The 21,003-nt window shown below is 39.4% G+C and overlaps 4 protein-coding genes across 7 annotated transcripts in view; 2 read left to right on the forward strand and 2 right to left on the reverse strand.

Moving 5' to 3' along the window:
* The first annotated feature begins 445 nt into the window (after positions 1-445).
* Positions 446-862, forward strand: LOC143125268 (profilin-3-like). The gene has a single exon (XM_076286605.1). It carries the CDS (start codon positions 446-448, stop codon positions 860-862), a length of 417 nt encoding a protein of 138 aa, XP_076142720.1.
* Positions 863-1,193: 331 nt separating this feature from the next.
* Positions 1,194-7,242, reverse strand: LOC143126274 (ADP-ribosylation factor-like protein 3). The gene is made up of 6 exons (XM_076288173.1): positions 7,225-7,242; positions 5,802-5,945; positions 3,573-3,689; positions 3,278-3,328; positions 2,789-2,974; positions 1,194-1,686 (listed from the first exon to the last, which is right to left on the reverse strand). The coding sequence occupies exons 1-6, from the start codon at positions 7,240-7,242 to the stop codon at positions 1,639-1,641; spliced, it is 564 nt and encodes a 187-aa protein (XP_076144288.1). The 3' UTR covers positions 1,194-1,638.
* Positions 7,243-8,581: 1,339 nt separating this feature from the next.
* On the reverse strand, positions 8,582-17,203 carry LOC143125795 (uncharacterized). The gene is made up of 10 exons (XM_076287542.1): positions 17,118-17,203; positions 15,950-15,973; positions 14,694-14,762; positions 14,523-14,606; positions 14,339-14,383; positions 14,220-14,249; positions 13,119-13,412; positions 12,850-12,948; positions 11,726-11,805; positions 8,582-11,592 (listed from the first exon to the last, which is right to left on the reverse strand). The coding sequence occupies exons 3-9, from the start codon at positions 14,743-14,745 to the stop codon at positions 11,729-11,731; spliced, it is 681 nt and encodes a 226-aa protein (XP_076143657.1). The 5' UTR covers positions 14,746-14,762; positions 15,950-15,973; positions 17,118-17,203; the 3' UTR covers positions 8,582-11,592; positions 11,726-11,728.
* The window catches only part of rgs14a (regulator of G protein signaling 14a), a 12,521-nt gene continuing 8,097 nt past the window's right edge, over positions 16,580-21,003 (forward strand). Inside the window, exons 1-3 of one of the 4 annotated variants that reach the window (XM_076287540.1) lie at positions 16,580-16,974; positions 17,083-17,203; positions 20,814-20,835. In XM_076287540.1, coding sequence (XP_076143655.1) covers positions 17,084-17,203; positions 20,814-20,835 — 142 coding nt within the window. In that variant the 5' untranslated portion in view covers positions 16,580-16,974; position 17,083. The other 3 variants (XM_076287541.1, XM_076287539.1, XM_076287538.1) reach the window with 3 other exon arrangements.

The following is a 21,003-nucleotide window of genomic DNA, read 5'->3' on the forward strand; positions in this document are numbered from 1 at the left end:
AAGAATGTGAGTGTTGTTTCATCATAGATCATGTGGAAACCTCTGTTCTAGAATCTTTGGTGGAAACTGCCTGATCCAAAAGCAAAAGAATAGATCTGTCTCATGTCAGCTGCAATATTGCTGTATGTTGTCATAGTTTTCATGTCAATCTTTAAATTGTACCTAATTCTCTTTGTTCTAGCGATAGTTTGGGGATTTTTTTAAGTCTCCTTACAGAGTCATGGTTTGCATTTGTTTATGGTTACTGGTATTATGATTATATGATTATTGTAAATTGTAATGATGTTTAGTGATTATTGTACATCACTTTAGACAAAAGTGTCAGTTCAGAACCATCAACCTAATCTAACTGCCAAGAAGACTCTGGTTCATAAATCATGCTATTCTGTTTTATTACCTAATTTAACTAATGAAATAATTGTGTTTTGCTTTTTAATTCAGTGGGATGTCAGACTGGGCAGATTATATCAAAGCCATCCTTAAGGACAAGCTGACAGAGGATGCAGCTTTGGTTGGTTTTTACAACAAAGCAGTGTTGGCCTCCAAGCCTGGAGGCTTCATGGCAGCTATCTCCCCCCCAGAGCTGGAGGCCCTGATGGGAAGAGATCGAGGGAATCTGCTGGAGATGGGAACTACCATCGGAGGACGGAAGGTCCTGGTCATCCGAGACGGCATGATCAGCGGCGATACGGAACTTCGCTTCGTGGACCTCCGAACGAAAGGCGTTGATGGGAAGGCCATCACAGTGGTGAAGACGCACAAGATTCTGGTGTTTTTGATGGGGAAGAGAGGAGTGCATGCTGGATTTATACACAAGAGGGCCTGTGCTATTGCCTCTTATCTAAAGGAGCATGGGGTATGACAAGCTTGAGACAAATGGAGTTAAAGTTAGAGAAGCAAAAACTCTATGAAATCCTACAACATTACTTGTGTGTTCATTGACTAGTTTAGTGTTACTTAAACAGTCTACGTTATGGTTTTATTTAAACTATCCAGAATCGTTTCACAGGCGATCAGGATCAACTCTAGATTCATCTGGATCCTGGGTAGACCTCTTCCTTTATTAGCTCCCGTCTGTAATTGGACTCATTTCTCCCTTGCAGCAAGCAATTTCTACAGACAGGAAATCAATGACTACAAGTTTTTATAATGTCAAAAGTTTAATACACCACAGAAGACCAGTCACTTGCTGTACATTATTACAGTAGCCTACTGCATCTACCTCTATGTGAAGACAGTAATGACAAAGACATATGAAAGGTCTAACGGTGATCCTTTCTGCTTTTCGTCCTCCTCTGCCCTGGGTTAACGTTAGACACTGGCAGGAACCATTCTCAGTCAAGGGAAAGAGGATTGTATGTTTGTATCAAATACATTTACATTTACATACATTTTCCTTTTCCCTTCAATCAGTTACAAAGCTCCCTTTAAGATTCACAACCATCATCTCATTGGGTGTTGAAAGTTGTTCTAAGATGACGCATACAAAAAAAAAACCCCGTATACACAAATACATGGTGCAAAATGTAAATAGCTCATGTTATATGCAAATCAAGGGAGGATAACCACACGTTAAGGACTGGGCATTAGAGGGTTTGGACTTCTCTTCTCCAGAACTCGTTAAACAACTCAGCAGGCTCATTTTTTCCGATTGACAAGGTTATTACAGATCCAATTCATGCCATCCTGTGGAGGAGAAGGAAGGGAACAGCAAGCTGACATTAAACCAAACAATTCCACCCCAAACAACCTCTCAGTATGACCATAAGATGTACACTCTTCAAAACGAATGTGTTGAAAACAACACAACTTGTGTTTTTTTAACACATCTCTGTGTCAGATAGGGACAACACAGTTTGTGTTGTTTCCTTTTTTTATTTGTTACACAATATGTGTTGTAAATAACACAACTCGCATTGTTTGTTAACACATCTCTGTGTCCAGATAGGGACAACACATTCGTTTTAAGAGTGTAGCTCTGTATTTTCTTTCAAATTAACAAACTGCCTTCTCAAGCAATCACACATTAGAACCAAATAGTTTGAGATCTGACATATTTCTGCATGTATCAGGTGGAAGTTCACCATTGTCTTTATCATCTCTGTTCATTATGCCCTGTATAACATCAACAACAAGAAGACATTTAAGGTTTGTCCACAGCATCCAGATAGCACACACATACCTCATGGCACTTTACATTTAATCATTTAGCAGACATTTTTATCCAAAGCGACTTACATGTCTACTATATTACAAGCACCATTCTCCCCAGAGCAACTCGGGGATAAGTGCCTTGCTCAAGGGCACAACAGTGGAAGCCGGAAATAGACCCTACAACTTTTCAGACTACTGCATGTTAGCCCAGCTCCTAGCCACTACGCTACCACCACACCATTTTGGTGTGTCCATGCAATCTGGTCCTAAGAGTGGGGCCAGAACTGAGCAGTTAGCTGCTATCTTAGCAGTCCTAGATCAGTGTATTCATTCAGTCCGAGAGGTGGAGAAGTGACCTAACGGGTTTAGTTTCTGATCCCTCTTAGGTCACAAAACGCAGTAACACAAACATCCTCAGCTGCCCTGGACTAGTTCTACTAGATCTGTCACATGCCTCGGTCCGTAGCACTTGTGGAATTTATCATTCTCCAGCAACTTTTTTGTGTCAAAGAAACATTCCACATTTAGTGATTATAGTTATACCGACTATAATGTATGTGTACATGTGCACTGGGAGGTGTATACTCACTTCTATATTCCATGTGTCTAATTATTTGTGATTTGTGACGTGTACCTGCACTCCTTCTCCAGACACCGCCGAGCAGGCCTGGATCTGCCAGACCCGGTCCCGGTACGTGTGCAGGTTTAGCCCCTCAGCTATCTCACTGGCAGGGGACGCAGTGGCCAGGTCCTGCTTGTTGGCAAAGATAAGTACTGGAACTCCTTTCAGGTTCTCCTCATCGATCAGCTCAGCTAGCTCCTGTAAATGCAAATAGAGAATTAAGTGTGTGTGCGCACACACACACACACACACACAAAGCGAGAGAGAGAGAGAGAGAAAACATCATTAAAAGACCCATAAAACACCCATTCAAAATCAGATAAAAATGGGTTTGACAATTCACCTTCTGTTACCCTGGCTGTTGTTTTCTCATGTGTACAATCATGCAAATGAAAAGCACACAGCCAACACAGTTGATGCCTAGGTGTGCTGTCCTAAACAAATACCGACAAAAGCAGCCTGATACATTTGCCAAAGGAAACATCTTGTTTACAGTCTTACCAGTCCTGTCTCCTCAAATCGCTTTTTGTCAGCACTATCTATGACGTAGATCTAAAGAAAACAAAAGAAATTTTAAGATAATCCATGTCATATTTCTCATGCATTAACTGAGAGACACAGCATCAAGTAAACATGTTTATGCAATTGTTTTTTTATATATATATATATATATATATGTATATATATATATATATACTGTATATAGCAAAACTCTTGTAGAGAGCTGCATACAAAGTCAAGATATACAAGTTGACATCCAGGAAAAGACAAATCAAGATTAAGACAAGCTTCTAACCAGTAAATCTGTGTTCTCTAGGTATTTTTTCCAGAAGGTCCTGATTTTTCTTTGCCCTCCGATGTCCCAGACATTCAGTTTCATTCCATGAGAGGCCACACTCTTTATGTTGAAACCCTGAGGATAATACATAGGCCACAGCATATCCCAGTTTGATTTTAATGCGCTAATAACAAACATACATTTTGACAGGGAAAAAGAGAATTTATGAACAGAGTATTATTGTAGGACTGTTCTTATATGCATCTCACAGAAGTTTGATGTGATCAAAAACTATATGTGAGAATAATAGCATCAAGTTGGTGGATTTTGTTGATCTGAATCTGAGCCAACAAAATGATCAAGGACTAATTATTTATGCATGTAAAACAATGCGCACACACACACACACACACACACACACACACACACACACACACACACACACACACACACACACACACACACACTTAGATAGCTAGATAGTATAATTAATTAATTTTGTTCAGATCACTGGTAGACCATGATGTGCTGGTCTATTTTAAGAATCTATAATCTGCTTGTCAATGTACTTCCCTGACTTGATAAATATTTAATCTCCAAAAGACCCTTGGATTATAATTCACACCCCATCTGAGCCAATACTGCTTCCTCCTTTTACAATGTTACAAAGTCAATGGTGGTAACAGATAAATCATATGTGTAAGTCTATGTTGAGAGGATCTTGCATCAGTGCGATGAGGCAAAGCATGAGACTTTGGGTGAGCTTCTGCTTCCTGTCATGCTCGTCATGGTAATGATGCATATGGGCATGTGGCTGCTTACTAAGCACATAGGCAGGGTGCACAGATGTCATGTAGTGTACAGCTTTAAAACACATCTACTCAGAGCCCGGCAGGCAATGAAATTCACAGCTCTTAGTCCCATGCAATGAGTAAAAGCAACTAGTAAGTAACTAAGGTTAACTAAGGCCTTCTATACATGCTTTACTAGTTTACCCACATGCTCAAAAATAAATGCCATTCTAGCCTCCACACCTTCAGCGTATCCATTACCTATTACAACAATTCTGGTCCAAATGTCATTTTGTGCCGCTAACATATAAAGTTGGTGTCTGCTTATAGAAGGATTAATCATAGAAAAAACATGAAATGTTTATATTGGTAGGCCTACTCTGCATGATTCAGTGATGACCTCAGATGAACCTCAACAGTTTGACATATTATGGCCTTTTGGGCCCCTGCCGTCGACTTCAAGGCAGTGCTGCCTGGAAGGTACTAGAGTTAGGCGAGGGTTAGGGTTAGGGTTAACGTTAGGGTTAGGGTTACCGTAATTTACCAACTATTAGCCGCAGTTAATACATTGATTTTGCTTAATTTATTCAGCTATGAGGTTAATACATGGGGGCAGTTAATATGGTATTAATATGTTTTTTTTTTTTTTACCGGCATAAAACACTGTACTGCGGCTTATACACAATGCAGCTAATACACAGGAAATTATTGTAGGTGTCTTAAAGTCGACGGCTGCAGCGCTGCCTTGAAGTCGACGGTGGGGGCCCAAAACACCATCGAGCCAACAGTTTTATTCACAATCATGGTGATAACCCTACTCCTTACATGTTCATTCAGTTTGGCTGAAAATGTGATTGAAATAAGCGCTAATGTGCATTGTTTTCTCTCTCTCTCTATCTCTCTCTCTCTCTCTCTCTCTCTCCTCTCTCTCTCTTATCTGCATGGGTGTAATGGTACTAACCTATGTGGGTGTAATGGTACTAACCTGCATGGGTGTAATGGTACTAACCTGCTGATTTTAAGAGTCTGTAACGATTATAATACTAACCTATCAAAAAGTCAATACTCGAATTAACATAAATAGCAAGAATGAGCCCAGTAGGGGAGTCAGTCTCTTAATGAAAATGATGCTACAGGATGGATCAATCATTGAGTCACACTTAAGAATTTTTGGTTAGGCGGTTGTGATTTTTGGTTAGACGCTCCGGACACCAACTGGAACTACCAAAGAATGACACAAGTGCGACTGCCCAGGGGCAATAGTACAAACGACCAAACTTTGCGTCCTTGTTTGCGATTGAGAGTTCAAACTACAATTTCTAGAAACACCAAATCCAAGAACGACGGAGCGAACTACCAAGGTTGTGACGCAAGTTAGCCACCCCTGCTTGGGTGTAATGGTACTTACCTGTGTGGGTATAATGGCACTAACCTGCATGGGTATAATGGTACTAACCTGTGTGGGTGTAATGGTACTGACGTCCTCAGATGCGAGGCTCTTGAGTAAGGTGGTTTTACCAGCATTGTCCAAACCCAGAAGAACTATCCTCAGCTCCTGCTCTGTGCTCCCCTTCAGTTTCTGTAGAACTGAGAGCAAGCCCTGGAATGAAGGGAGATTTGTCTGGATAAATAACAAATGAAATCCTATCCTTTCTCCAAAAATTGTTTTTGATTGATTTGGCCGTTTGGATCGGTTGGTAATCTGTGCAGGAGCACATCCATTTTCCATGATAAAGGGGCACGAGAGATTTTCCTGTAAAACCAGGGAGTGAATTAGCCCACAAACAGACTGGCCTTTTTGCCTTTTTCCTAACATACATTAATCTACACTGCAACTGGCAATGGCAATAAACAGCTAGTCATCGTTGCTAACTGATCTACTTTAGCAACTTATTCAGCCACTGGTGTTATAAAAGTGGGTCTGGAGCAAAATACTGCACAATCAACAGGCAAAGCAGTTAGAATGCACGTCTGTGACTTGATCATATATCAAAAAATCGGTTTGAGGATGTTGAGAAACTAGTTATCTACACACACAGGCCTCCCATAAAAAAGATAAAAGCATGTTTTAAAAACTTCCTTTCTTTAAAAGTTCCTTCCCTTGCGTGCCAAGAATTGTAGGTCTGTTTATCTCCAAGTGACTACCAGGACAGTCTTTCTGAAAAGGGCAAAATGGCAGCTATTTTACAGTAGCTTTCATTGTTTACAGAGGTCAAGCTTCAGACTGTTTTTCTCTGTCATTCAGTAACTCGATGACCCAGTCATATATGTTCAAGTAGAGGTATCTATTTCCTTCAAAATGGGCTCTGTGGCTTGTTCCGGGTCCAGTGGACATTGATGTTCACCTTCTTTGTCTGAGTTGTTGAGTAACTGAGTCTGCCTGTCCTTTATAAGGCTTAACCGGCCTTCATTTGGAATAGCACTGGCACCTATTCATGCCTCATTCATGTAACAACTGATTACAGTAATTAGATTAATGGCAAGGCACAAGCCATTCTGTCTTCAACTGGGCCCCTTTCCTTTATATAATGTAACATCCACACATTTTGCAGAGTCCAACAAGTAACAGAAACTGCACACAGTTTAGAGAAAAGGGCTGACTTGGATGGATTCACAGTGCTTCGTCACCACTATTTTCAGTTTGTCTAGTTTTTAGTTGATATACATTTCATAATATGGTATACAGATTTTACAAGAACACTGTGAATGTCAAGTCAATGAACTCAGTACCCGCAGTACCAGTGCTAGAACAGAGTTATGAACATATACACAAGTGAAGGCCAGATGGTTGAAAATATAGGCTTGTACAGTTGGGATGTTTAAGAAAAACACAGTATCATCAAGCTCAAGGAATGAACCAGAAGGATATGTAAACGTACCTTTGGAGCTTCTCCCATGGTGTTGTCTGGTCCGCCGTGAATTCTAGAACGGGGCAGCTACATTCTCATGCAAACCCCACAGGTGAGAGGGACTGTGTGCTCGCGAGGTTACCAGTGAATGAGGCTAAACAGCACTACAGCACCGATGACGAACACCTCAAGACTGTTGTGTATGTGTGTGTGAATGTGTGGGGGAATCTGTAGGTGTGTATGGTTGTGCCTAATGAGTACTCCACGTTGTGATCAGGTTTGGTTGCTCCTTCTCTCGGTCATGGAATGGGCATGATGGCGGGGGTGGAGCGTGCCAGGATTAAGGGTCCAGAATTAGCCATAGTCTTCCTCTCTCTGTGTAGCCTATGCTGGGGCTTTACCTGGATTATCCTTACACCAGCTGCTACTGAGCAGAAGCACACAAGTGAAGTTGCACTACACTGCACCAGCACCGTGGAGTGTCATGGAGCGTGTGTTGTGGTACTGTTTGTTTGTGGATTAGACCAGAATAAGGGCTTCATGACAAATGTACTTCTGCTTTTCTTAATTATGCAATAAAACAATGCAATAAAACAGTACTACAAACATTATGCAATAAAAAAGAGGTCTCTATATTGTTATGCAGTACATGAATGTCTTAATATATCATATTTATTTTTATATCATTTTTAAGCCTGTCAACTGAGACATCCTGTTGTAATGTGGGGCTCTGAAAGTCTGTGAAATCTTTCCATGTCCCCAGATTTGCCATGTTTCATGTTTCATGTTTCAAACTTCATGCCAGCGATGAGCACTTACACATGGTCTGACCTGCATGAGCATTTAAGCGTTACTTCTCAAAATCTTTGAGTGAGACTGTCCCATAACTATATATAGTATAGTTTTTTTTTTTAGAGAAAAGGTTTACTTTTTACACTGCAAAAACTGTGTATCTAACCAAGTCTTATTAATCTTATATTAAGATCAAAAATGTAGTTGGTACTGTTTTTTGTATAAAGAGACTAACCTAGCGTTTTTTCGTAAGATAATTTTTACGTAATATTATTTTACCCCCCTCCCCCACCTCCCCCCAACATTCTAAATCAATCGTATGCACCACATTGCTATGCAGCATAGTAATGTTATACACCATTTCAAAGCTTTGGCTCTTGGGAATCCAAAAATGACCATTTTGTTCATGTACAATCTGTATAGTGCTTTACATTCTCAGAATAATTTGATTATGTCTCAATTAAATTTTATCCAAAATGCCCCCCTCCCCCTCCTTCGCTTTTGGTGCTACCCTGACTTCTGGCTGCAGTGTAGCTGCAGCACAATAAGTAGATGCAACATATTGGGTACTGAAATATATTCACAAGAATCCATAGAAATTGAATCTTCATGTTGTATTATCCAATATTAGTTGTACAGATGTATAGTCTATCTTATACACACTCACTGAACCAACAAAGTAAATGCAAAAATAGAGACTTTTTTGTAATTATTCCATATTTTGTGTAGTCAGTCTATATCAGAACACCTGACATACCATCTAAATAAAAAGTGTTACATTTCATTTGAGACCAGGATTATGCTTCTACACAAAGGGGTTCATGTGCAGTAAGCATTTGAGTGTCAGTATGCATTTTGGATAACAAAAAGTCCTATGGGGAGTTTCCATAGGCATTTTACAAAAATAAATACCTTGGCAAATAATGGTCTAAAGCACTCATATTTTCATTCTGTATTGATCTACTTTTGCACACAAAACCTGGTGCTAGGGCTCAGTTATGTTTCTAAGGGATATCAAGTGACCTAGAGGGCTGAAATGTGGTCAGTTCAGAGATGCTTGTAATCAGTAATCAGAAGCAGAAAGAAAAAACTATATTCTAGCCTCTGTAACCAGAGACTTTCTAATGAGTAGACACAGCACTCAAAAAATCTCCATAGAAATGCATGGGGCTAGTTTGTAACGCCAATATGGCCGTTGTCTACACATACTGTATCACACCCCTTCCTGGCAAAACGTCGACATGTGAATACATTGAGCCAATCATGTGGTGTGATGTGAATACATTGAGCCAATCATATGGTGTGTTGAGAAGACATCGTGCCAATCATGTATTGTGAACTCGCAGCTGGAGCAAGATTGGTGTCGTGAAGCCTTGCTCACACGCATTTCTGCCGAAGAGGATGCCCGATGAGTGCCCAAAAAGCGTTGCAATATGGCCGCCGAGTGGAGGGACTTGCCTAAAAGGACTTTGCTGTAACTTTGTGTGAGTACATTACACTGTATTTTGACTGTTTCCTACGAAAACTACAGGTTCTCAGCTTTCTATAGAGGTCCAACATTTGATGGTAGGCCCCAAAAGAGATGGGAACAATGCCCTTGTAAATAGGCACAGTGCAATTTGTATTGAGATTCATGTGTAAAAACAATCAGCCACTACCATAATGTCAACCACCATAGCAACCAACATTATTACCCTAGCAACTAGCATAGCAACCGCTTTATTTACCAAATCTACCCTAGAAACCCCCTAGCAACTATCTTTGTGCTAGCATTATCTGTAACTATAACTGATATTTTTAATAGCAATAAAATATAATAATATTTTGTTTGCATTTGCAATTCCTTGGAATTGCATTTCTAGTTAATTTTGACAAACAATTAATGGTACTGTACATTACATGACAGAACATTAAGTAGCCTAAGTAACAAGACTGAAGATGAACAGAAGATAGAAAATAAGAGAATATAAGATAGAAGATAAAGGCAAATATATGTGAGGCATACTGTTATATATATCAAAATTACATATTTACACGGGAGATCAAATACATAATAAGGAGGAATACACTGTCAGTCTCAACAGTAATGAATGTGTTCAGACATGAACATAAATAACAAAGCAAGGCACATGAACGCCCACAGCCTCTACTGACTTGTTTTTGCTGGAAGAGCTTGGGTTTGAACTGTGATATCTCTTCAACATCTAAAGGTCAAAGGACATTCAATGAAGAGTTCCTGATTCATTCTAAATTAGGGACAATGCACAAAATAAGGGGATATTCAAAACATACAAAAATAAAAGAGGAAATAATGCTATAGGATGCATGCAATGTGGTATTGTGGGGCAATTTCGCACAAAACTGTCTCATCCATAATGCCAACACAATTGCCCTGTGATAGGATTAGAAGTACTGTGGGGGCAGCTGTGGTCTACTGGTTAAGGCTTCGGACTTGGAACCAAAGGGGAAGTAGTTGAGCACTGCTCTCCCATGGCCACATCCACGGCTGAAGTGCCTTTGAGCAAGGCACCTAACCCCTCACTGTTCCCCGAGTGCCGCTGTAGCAAGGCAGCTCACTGCTCCGGGTTAATGTGTGCTTCACCTCACTGTGTGCTCTGTGTGTTCACTAATTCACGGATGGGATAAATGCAGAGACCAAATTCCTTGTATACGCAAGTATACTTGGCCTATACACTTGATTTACATTTACTGTGGTGAAATCTGAAAAATTATTTCAGAAATGATTAAACTTATTAAATTTACCAATCTATGGTTCCTCCAGCAGTACACTCTGGTGCACATTTATCTTATGTTTATAGTTCTTAGCAGACACTTGACCAAAGCATAAAACATAAGCAAAAACATAACATCAAAATTAACAGTTTAAAGTAAAATCATAAAGCATTAATTAAAAATATACCAATATTAGTAATAGACTAAATCAAATTTAACAGATAATAACGATGACAATACTAATAATAACAATAAACCTTTACAAACCATAACTCATAAAGAACATAAAGAATGAATTACTTAGATACAAAGTAAACAGAGTGTGTCTTTCAACGCTTTTCGAAGATCCAAAAACTGCTCCACTAGAATGAAGAGCATCAGGTAAATAATTCCATCAATGAAAAGAAAAGAGTCTTGAGCGGGACTTCTTAGTGTTGATGGAAGGTCGACACAGCTGACGCTCATCAGAGGACTGCAGTGGGCAAGAGGGGACGTAGAGCTGGATCATGAAACTAAGGAATAGGGAGGTGCAGATCCAGTAAGTGTCCCACAGGCCAAAGTGAGGGATTTGAATTGAATTCTGGCTGCTATATTGGATGCCAATGACTGGAGTAACCAGAGGAGTTACATGTGTCTTCCTTGGCTGGCTGAAGACTAGAAGTGCCCCTGCAGTTTGAATCATCTCTAATGGTCTCACACAAGCAGGCAGGCCAGCTTACAATGCATTGCAATAGTCCAGTTTGGAAAGAACCATGGCCTGTACAAGAAGCTGTGCGGCAATGTGGCATATTGTGTTGGATAAGGTCTGATCTTCTGAGTACTGTATAGGATAATGTGGCATATTGTGTTGGATAAGGTCTGATCTTCTGAGTACTGTATAGGATAAACAAACAGGACTTTCTGACTCAGTCTACATGTTCAGAGATGATACAAACAGTGCTATTTGATAAGGTCATGTATTTAGCATGTGGTAAATATTGATATGTGTTACACGTGGTAAGCAGACCTTTCATTCAGACGTGCTAGTAGTTGTAGTAGTAGTGTGGTTTGTGACATTGTTTTGCCTCTTTCTGGTCTGCCTCTGAGCTGGAAAGAAGAAAGAAATGTAAATTATGACAAATATTCACTCCTGACATGAAATGTGATAGCTTGGTAGCCAGCCCGAATTTATTTCGCCCACCAAATTTGAGTTCAGGAAATTTGGTCTATAGTCACTCCATGGAGAAGTCTAAATGCCGGGCCAAAATCCCAGGCATTCAGACTTCTCAAGGCATTTTCAGGCCAATCAAATCATTTGGGACGGACAGATGAGCAACATTGATGTACAGTAGTCATCCACGTCACCTGAGTGCACTTTGTTGATTTGTTGATTTTGATTACAACAAAAAGGTTGCTGCTAGAGAAGCAAGATGTTTAGATTTTGCTATCACATCTGTTATACAAGATATTGACAACCGATAACTGTAAAAGATAAAGTAAAAGCAGCATAAGGCATTTGTCCAGAAGAAGGGTGTTTTTGCTGTTCTCCCTGATGGATTCACATATTGCATTGCTCAGATTGGTTAGGTCTATCCAATTGTATGCAGAGGTATTTTTCCCCTGTATAGGCTATCTGTTGAAACACGTCCCATAATCAAATTGGAATGGCATGTTACCACCAGACTCAATTTCTGATAAGAATTTGAATCTGGCTACGCCAGGCTAAAAATGTGATTGATTGGGAAAAAAGGTGGGGCGTGGAGACATGGTTGTATTAATTCATTACTGTGACCAAGCTGAAAGTGTTTATGCTTTTTGACTCCGTTATTGAACTGCATTGTGAGATGGATTTGTGATGGAACTTGGGTTTTTAGCGAATGACATTCACTGTATTAAAACAAATGCTCAAACAATGTTTTAGGCTTTCTTGCTTGCTATATTTGTTAATTACTGCATAAAAGCAATCAACTACAGTACTTAGTTTGATAAGTAATTTTCTTTGCACTAATACACTCTAGACCATGTCATATTATTTAAGTAACAGATTAAAGCTGACTAGTTGCTTGTTGACCTAAACTTCAGAAGATTTTAGAGACTACACAACAGATCACTATGATTGCCTAGTCTGAAACAAAGGAATCTGATCTTTACCAATATCCCTCTTGAGAAGAAGCTTCATGCCCAAAGTGAAAATAAGAATAAGGAAAATAGCAGCCCCTCCGCAAATAAACAGGATCCACAGGCTGTTGTCTGGAGTTCCCAGCGATCCATATTGAGAAACAAGAAAGGCAGACATAACAGACATGATAGTTTTCATATACTGTACATGTTTTTGTATAACATGGACATACTACATGATACACTGTTAACTTGAATATAGAGTTGAACCACTCGTGGCAATAATAAGTGACAATGCTAACCTGTAACACTGATATTCAGGGTGTCCGAGGTGAAGTTACCACATCGACTGTGTATTTTGCAGGTGATGTTGAAATCACTGAATTGGTCGTCAAGGGTCAGCTGGCTTGCTTTTTTACAAGGAAAACTGTCCTTAAGGTTCACCTGGGTTGTGTATTTGCAAGGTAAAGTTTTATTGTCCTGAAGCCAAATAAATTCTTTGATGTTGTCTAGAGTGAGGTTGTGCTCACAGCTGACATTGACAGGTTCCCCCGCATTGATCTTCATTGAAGAGGCTTTCAACTGCAGTGGAAAATCTGATGAAGATTGAGATAAGACATATGTATTTCTCCAAAAAAGGCGAACAATGTACTGTGGTCAGACGACATGTACGCACTTGTGTGCTTCATTGCTCTGATATCCTTGTAGGAAAAAAAAAAACTTGAGTAAAAGATTGTAAACTACATATGAATTCCTAATAAAAGTTCATTTAATGAAGGTTCTGGGATTGCTGAATGACAATTTGATAGTTGGATGCAATGCAAAATGCAGAAGGCATGCATTCATTTATTTATTATCAGGAAGCATAGAGTGATATAAACAGTCACAATCTGACCCATGGTTTGAATGGTTGCTAATGTGTTGTTGATGTAAACATTTGTTTGGTAATTTGCATCAGAGTCACATGGCCCCAACCCGCCCCTCCCAGTCTCCTTCTCAACTTCTTTTTAGTACATAAATAAAGTAAGTAAAACTTTTGTGTAAAGCACATTTAAAATACAGTTTACACTGACCAAAGTGCCGTAGTGCAATAAGCAGATAAAAGATATTATGTCCACACATTGTAGCTAAGTTACAGAAAAGGACAATACATGAGTACAGATCTAACAATATCAACAATAAATAAAAGGGCGGGAAAAACCAGGGAGAAGCGATGTGTTTTGAGCCTAGATTTAAAACTAGTGATGGATGAATGGCTTGTTCATGAGTGATATCATGATACAAAAATGGTGTTCATAATCCTACAAGGGCTTCTACTGATTTGACAGCCTACAATTAAATGAAGTTGATTCTAGAACATTTGATCAAGCAGGAAGACGCATAACTGAAACAGATTGGTTTACCTTTTATGCAGGTTGAATTAGGCCTTAATCCTGAAAGAGAAACACTACAGCATGTCAGTTTTGAGAAAGAAAGTACTGACAAAGTAACTATTGATAAAATAAAGTTAAGGATCACCTACCGCTGATGCATGTATTGGTACTCTCACACGCCCCAAGACAAGCCTCTGAAAAATCAATAAAATCACATGCACACAAACACGCACACACACTGTACTCTATCCATACATAAAAAATCAAAGTAATTTCTGGCGATACTTTGTTCATAAAATAAATGGAAAAATAACAAATAATTGGGTCTCTTACGGTCTAAGCTGTCCTTTTGAATGTGGCTGCTGTTACAGTTCAAACACGTCACTGGCATGCAATCCTGTGCTATGGCAACCAACCCTATATCAAAACAAATACCCATCAAATATAATCAGGCCATGACAGGGTCCCTCCATACATGAACTCAGATATTGAATGGTTTCTTACCCAGCAGTGACATGCTGCTAATGAGATAATGACAGATGTCCATGACAAGCATGCACCTATGAAAAGAGACTAATGAAATAACACAGCAATTTCACAATTACATGAAAGCAGCACAAGGAAGTTATTTTACCTTACAATAAAGGCTTCCAACTCATTTTGATAGTACAATTACTTATAATACGGGGAATAAAGTCTCTGACATTGCCAATGCATGCACAGGACATATTATATTGCATGCGTTGTAGATCAGGTACAGAAGGATCATGACCCATTTGGTTGGTTTTTGATGAACTGGGTGCCATCTTAATGCACTAAATGGTGTTGAATATTGGTAACACTTTACAGTAAGGGTATGCATTTTCATGAATTCATGCATTAATTAATTCATAATTTATGTATTACTTCATTCCTTACTGTAATATCTCATGAATCATCAGGAATTCACATGAGTTCGTAGTCTTTCATTCGTGACCTCATACATGAACAGCACATCACCTAAAGCATTAGGTATTGTGGGCATATCATTATGAATTATGATTTATTAAGCATGATCATGATTATTTATTTTTCTGCCAAAAAGGTGGTCCTCATTGCTCAAATTCTGATTTGAACACAACTTTGCAGTTCTCTAAACACATGTTATTATTCAACACTTTCGTTTAGGGGCCACAGACATGATGAGCTCATGAGTAATTAACCTTAAATTCATGTAATCATGATGATTATGTTGGCACAGAATTCTTGATAATTCATGTACCCTACCGTAAAGTGTTACCTGAATGTTGATGGGGCATAAGTATAAATTCTTCCATGCTTTAATTCACATTTATCTAAACATTCTGTCCTGTTCTGTTCCTTTTTACACTCCTCTCATGCAAAAGTAGATTGGTCCCTTGGTCATATATAAGTAGCCTATATGTCCCCTATAACTCTATTTGGCAATGGCACTTCATCCACTGTGCACCACAAAGGTTCAGTAAAAAAAAAAATCACCTCTAATTTCTTGATTATTAACAGTTCATCAATAATTGTAATGTTTCTTTAGACTTAACATCTCGATATACTGTAGGCCTATGTATGTGAGAATACAGATTTTTTTAAGTCATCATAACACCAAAGCTCTTAAATATTCAACACATATATACATTACATCTTCAGAGGAAGTATTTGCTATCATTGTATTCAACACATATAGTATACATTACATCTTCAGAGGAAGTATTTGCTATCATTGTATTTAATTAGAAGCATGTTACCTGTTCTAAGTGTTTCCCCGAGGCCTTTCCAGTTGAACAGAAAAAAGAAAGTTAACCAGGAGCCAGCTTAAGCAAGCCCTCAGCACAGGAAGCAGAGAACAGAGTAGAGCGTGACAGTGGGACAGAGAGATATACAACACAGATAAGAATGCAAATGATGATCCAAATAGGGGCCTTGATGAAGAGGGAAATTCTTGGAATCCATCAGTGATGTTCTATTATTCCATATACAGTAGTGTGCAGCAGCAGCAGCTTTATTGACCTGGGTGGGCACTGGACAAAGTGAGCTGTACTGTAAATCACCATTTTCTAAAGCTGCAAACGTCTAAATGATACAGATAGATGGCACACTTCACACATCATTGGTTTAAATGTATCTCATAAAATTATATTTTTCTGTTATATATTATGTTAATGTCTTCCTTTCTGTATGTGCAATTGTTGTTGGTGTTTTGTTGCTGCTGTTGTTTTTTTTAAGAGTGATGTAGCGGCTACATTATAGCCTATACATAAGGGAAATAGCACCTTTTGAGCTACATTGCTACAAAGCTATATGCCCAAAGGATTTCTCTTCAAACAATCCTTTAAATATTTTATTTTAGGCTAGAGTTTACATCTCTTCTGCAAAGTGGGTTGAAAAGTGTTTGCCCTTTTGATTTGACAGTTCATTCTGATACATACAGGCAATTAATCTATGGCCACCAGGTGACACTTTTGAGTCTGTTGAATTTAACATCTTCAAAAAACATTCTGGTTTTCTCGTCAGCCATAAGTGAAATAAGGAAACTATAGAACCATATTGTAAAGTAGGCTAAAATCCTCGCACTAGGCCTACAGCAGATATTCATGTTGGCCTATAGTTCGTGCGACCGAAGAAGAATAATTCATCTACATTGCCATTTACCATTCTCAAACATTGGCACAACTGGCCAGTCGGTAAAGCCCAACCCCCTGACTGACGAACGGTTTACCTGCATGACGTGTGGTGGAAATGAGGTGTGACATTAGTATTAGTAATAGCCTAGGTGAGCACGAGTTGGTGCCTAAAGAAAAATTGCATGATGTACTCTTATGTTATTGTACAGTTTGGTCTTACATATTTTGTTTACTATGCTTGTTCGTGTTTTTAACAGAATGGTTGCTCTGCAAGGCGTCAGCAAACTCTTACCTCGCTTGAAACTGCTGTATCGAAAATTTGGTGAATGCAGACCAAACACTTGTGTCCGAAAAAAATCCACAGCTTCTGACTCCAGGGTAAGAGAAATTGCGTTTTACACATACTTCAGAGACGTTGGTTGGTGCTTGTTGAGCGGTTAGCGTTGGTTTAATTTTAACTGGGACAGCAGTTTGGGTTAAATTGTGCACATGTTGAGGCATGCGTGCATCTGACCCTCAACGGGTATAGGCATGTTTAATAGCCTACTAAAGAAATCGGTCATGCGAAAAATGCCAATGGCACTAAACTACATTTATTTATTGGCAATCCAAAGTGCAATAGCCTATCTGATGTTTTCAAGAAGAATCTCAAGACAGGCTACCTCTTAACGTAGCTTTCCCCTGATATACTTTATTTTCCCTACTCTTAATCCCTTGTTATTTCAATTACTGAAATGAGCTCATTACTAACAAAATCATTGTCATTCTATTGATATGCTTATATGAGTGCTTCATGTATGAGTGTATTCTGTATGGTATGTTACTTTGGTATGGTGTGTGTGTGTGTGTGTGTATGTATGTATGTTTGATAATTGTATGTAGACTTTGCTTGCACTTGTGTAACTAAATGCCTCCACCACCCTACTCAGCCAGCCCCAGGCAGGGAACCCTTCCCACCTCCTATGAGCCGAGACTCTGCTCAGGGTTTCTTCCTAAAAGGGAAGGGTGTTTTTCCTTGCCCCTGTCACATTAATGTTTGTCCTAGGGGGCTGTGGGCTCAGGGCTCTGTTAAGTGCCCCAAAACACTGGTTTATTGCACTGCAACAATGATATTGAATGAGATGAACTGAACTGAACTGAACTGATTGGAACATCACTGTGATGTACCTTGTATTGCAACGAAAGGTGCTATACAAATAAAGCTTGATTGATTGATTGATTGATTGATTGATCTGTAAGAAATCAAAAATATTCTATTCATATTATATAATGAACAAAATATATCAGTAGCACAATAGCTGTCGGCTAATATTTTCAATCTTAATTGATCAATCAGGTACATTTTTAATTTACACAAAAAGAAAAGAGATGTCCATCAGCTGTAGCACAGCATTTCTTTGGTCTCTTTAGCACAGCATTTCTTTGGTCTCTTTAGCATAGCTTTTCTTTGGTTTCTTTGGCATTTGAACACTTTCAACACTACATTTTTCAATCAGTCAGTTAACTATTTTATTTAAAATCACTTTTACTTTTATTTGAGCAGAGCTATGTTTAAAACTGATCCAACATGGTTTCATTATTAGGTATTTATTGTTATTTTTCTCTTAAAGGAGAAATTTTCACATAGATCTTCGTTTCTCGAGGTCACTGAGTACTGTTAGTACGGAAAAACGAAAACAATCAGTTTTACCTAGCTTGAGTTGCTACAGCCAGGCAGCTAACGTAGGCAGGCAGCTACAGCGCTACACTCTGGGGCTCTGAGTTGCCAGCAGCTAATGTAGCCAGGCAGCTACAGGGCTACACTCTGGGGCCTGTGCGTTAGCTGCTGGCTGTAGCAACTCGAGCTTTTTCATGCCGACAGTATTTGGTGAACTTGAGAAATGGAGATCTATGTAAAAAATAGCCGGATTTCTCCTTTAAGCATGTCCTTGTATAATACAAGTTGTAATCAGAATTAGACTAGCTGTCTAGGAATGCATTGATTGTGAAATTTTGGGCCGATAGTGGTACCAATGTATAAATCAACAATTTGGCTGATAGCCGATGCTGGTTTCTTTGTTTGTTTACTTAGTTTTGTTGTTAATTATACATTTTAAAATATTAATTAAAACCAATCAATTAGCTTAGGTACAGACCATTATGCTGGAAGGGCATTACCACACTTAATTTGACCAGTAGTTGGACTGGACTGGACTGGGTTGGGTTGGGTTGGTTAGTCATTTAGGGTTCCTGCTCTTTTTTTTCCCCTGCATGTGGCTCTACATTTGGGAACCACTGAAATATTGTAATAAACTGATGAGGGAGACAGGCAAGCTACTGCTCTACCTTGAGCCTGGTTCAGAGCACAGGTGTGTATGTGTGTACCACTTCGATAGAGCTGGAGTCGGGCATGAATGTGTCCCACATCAGGTATGGGTCTGTTGTGTGCCAGGCCGCCAACCAGAACCGAGCCATCCCTGGGCCCACTGCCAACAGCACAGGGAAACTGGCGATGGACGATCCGTATACCCATTGTGATGTCGCTGAATGCTGTCCTCAAAATAATCAATTTATTGGCTAATAAAAACAACGTCCCGGGGTATAAGGACCGTCTACCGATGGACGCCATACATAGCTGCTGTGCTGCTCCGATTCCCACTGAAAACTCAGGCGAGTGGGTTTCTGCCAGAGTAACCGCACTTCCTCTTGTGTGTTGCAAACAGGAAGTCAGGCAGGAAGTGACTTGAGATGATCTCTGCGAGGGTGTGAAAGCATATTGATACAGGGTGTGTCTCGGCTGGAGTTAGTGTTTGGATACTTCATGTGATACAGCTGGTATGTCAAAGACCATGAAAAGCCTTGAAGTTCCACCTGGGAATATGGTGAGTTCAACATTCCTTTGAGGGGATGTTTAGATGGGTGCCATTAAGAGTTGCTCTGGTATACTGTAGTCATTTGATCAGCAGCACTTAATTCATATGTTTTCCCACTAGGGACTATCTGCTTTTCATTTATCTGCCACTGATGAAATGTAAAGCTCTGCTATTTCAATATCAAATGAAAAAAAGATATATGTGACAGGAAATCAATGATGTGGAGTTGACAGGCTGTGACAGCTCATTTGCATATGTGGGAGCTGTAGTAGAATCCTAGTGGTCTATATACAAAGAGGTATAATGATTTCCCCTTTGGCGTGTCGTTAGTCTGCTGTTTGTCCTTGGTTGTTCTACTTTAAGATACTGCATTGGCTGCCACCTTTCCAGCGGAGTCTTTGTTTAAATTGTTTACGTTGGGCAACTTGGCAAAGTTCAGCATCAGAAGTAAAATGTGAAGTTAGCCAAAATGATGTTAAAAATAAAAATCCATCCCTCCAAATCCATCATATGTGGCCAATACCTTTGAAGTGAATTTGCAACAGTCTTATTCATGCCCACTGTCCGGTCACTGTACAGTACCGTTGCGGAGATACTGCCATGTACCACAGGATGCATTGTGGCCACAGTTACTGTATTTATGGTAATGGTTTGATGAATGGCCCTTGTGTAATGCAGTAGTCTTTGCTTCATAACACATCAAGTGTGTTATCGTCCTGGTCATGTCTATCAGCATGTGTTTTCTGTAATATATTAATAGCAGAACTAACTGTGTAATTGTAAACAAAATGCATTTTCTCATTAAGTTAGTGAAAAACATATGGCTAATGGCATATGCAGCTGTTTAACAAAACACACCACCTTCAAAGATGCAATGTCTCCAAACCTGAATGAAACATGTTTGCAGAAGCACACCTGTTTCCTGTGTTCAACAGTCACTCTTACTTGAACGTGTCAATTGTGTAGCGGTTTAAAAAAAAAAAAAGCAAGTCCTCTGAATCAAAACATCATGCTGCTAGTAAGCACAAATCTTCTGTGTGGACCCTTCCTTTAATGTGATTTTCTGTTGTCTTTGTGATGGTGGCTTTGAGCGTGTGCTGTGGGGTATGATGCCTGTCTCTGTTTTATTTTGGCAGACCCAGGCTGTGTCGGATGGAGGTAAGACCACAGCTGTGTGTGTGTGTGTGTGTGTGTGTGTGTGTGTGTGTGTGAGAGAGAGGGGGGGGGAGACCGTTACAGCCACAAACGGTTACTACATAACAGGATGACCAAAACAACATACTTTGTGGAGATGTTAAAAGCCAGATGTCATGTAAGGTGAACATT

Source organism: Alosa pseudoharengus, unplaced genomic scaffold (assembly GCF_046254945.1).
Source record: "Alosa pseudoharengus isolate Yale_2024_CS ecotype anadromous, Long Island Sound unplaced genomic scaffold, YU_APseudo_1.1 YU_APseudo_1.1_scf_16, whole genome shotgun sequence".
In the NCBI taxonomy this organism is placed as follows: Eukaryota; Metazoa; Chordata; class Actinopteri; order Clupeiformes; family Clupeidae; genus Alosa; species Alosa pseudoharengus.

Excerpts from the sequence above, each read along its gene's own strand:
- LOC143125268 (XM_076286605.1), top strand. The coding sequence starts at position 446 with ATGTCAGACTGGGCAGATTATATCAAAGCCATCCTTAAGGACAAGCTG.
- LOC143126274 (XM_076288173.1), bottom strand. Across the intron at positions 2,975-3,277 it reads GATTTGAGGAGACAGGACTG|GAGCTAGCTGAGCTGATCGA; the intron begins GTAAGACTGTAA and ends TTGCATTTACAG. Across the intron at positions 1,687-2,788 it reads TGTCTGGAGAAGGAGTGCAG|GATGGCATGAATTGGATCTG; the intron begins GTACACGTCACA and ends TCTCCTCCACAG.
- LOC143125795 (XM_076287542.1), bottom strand. The coding sequence starts at position 14,745 with ATGCTTGTCATGGACATCTGTCATTATCTCATTAGCAGCATGTCACTG. Across the intron at positions 13,413-14,219 it reads TAATTCAACCTGCATAAAAG|ATTTTCCACTGCAGTTGAAA; the intron begins GTAAACCAATCT and ends AATCTTCATCAG. Across the intron at positions 11,806-12,849 it reads TCTTCTCAAGAGGGATATTG|CTCAGAGGCAGACCAGAAAG; the intron begins GTAAAGATCAGA and ends TCTTCTTTCCAG.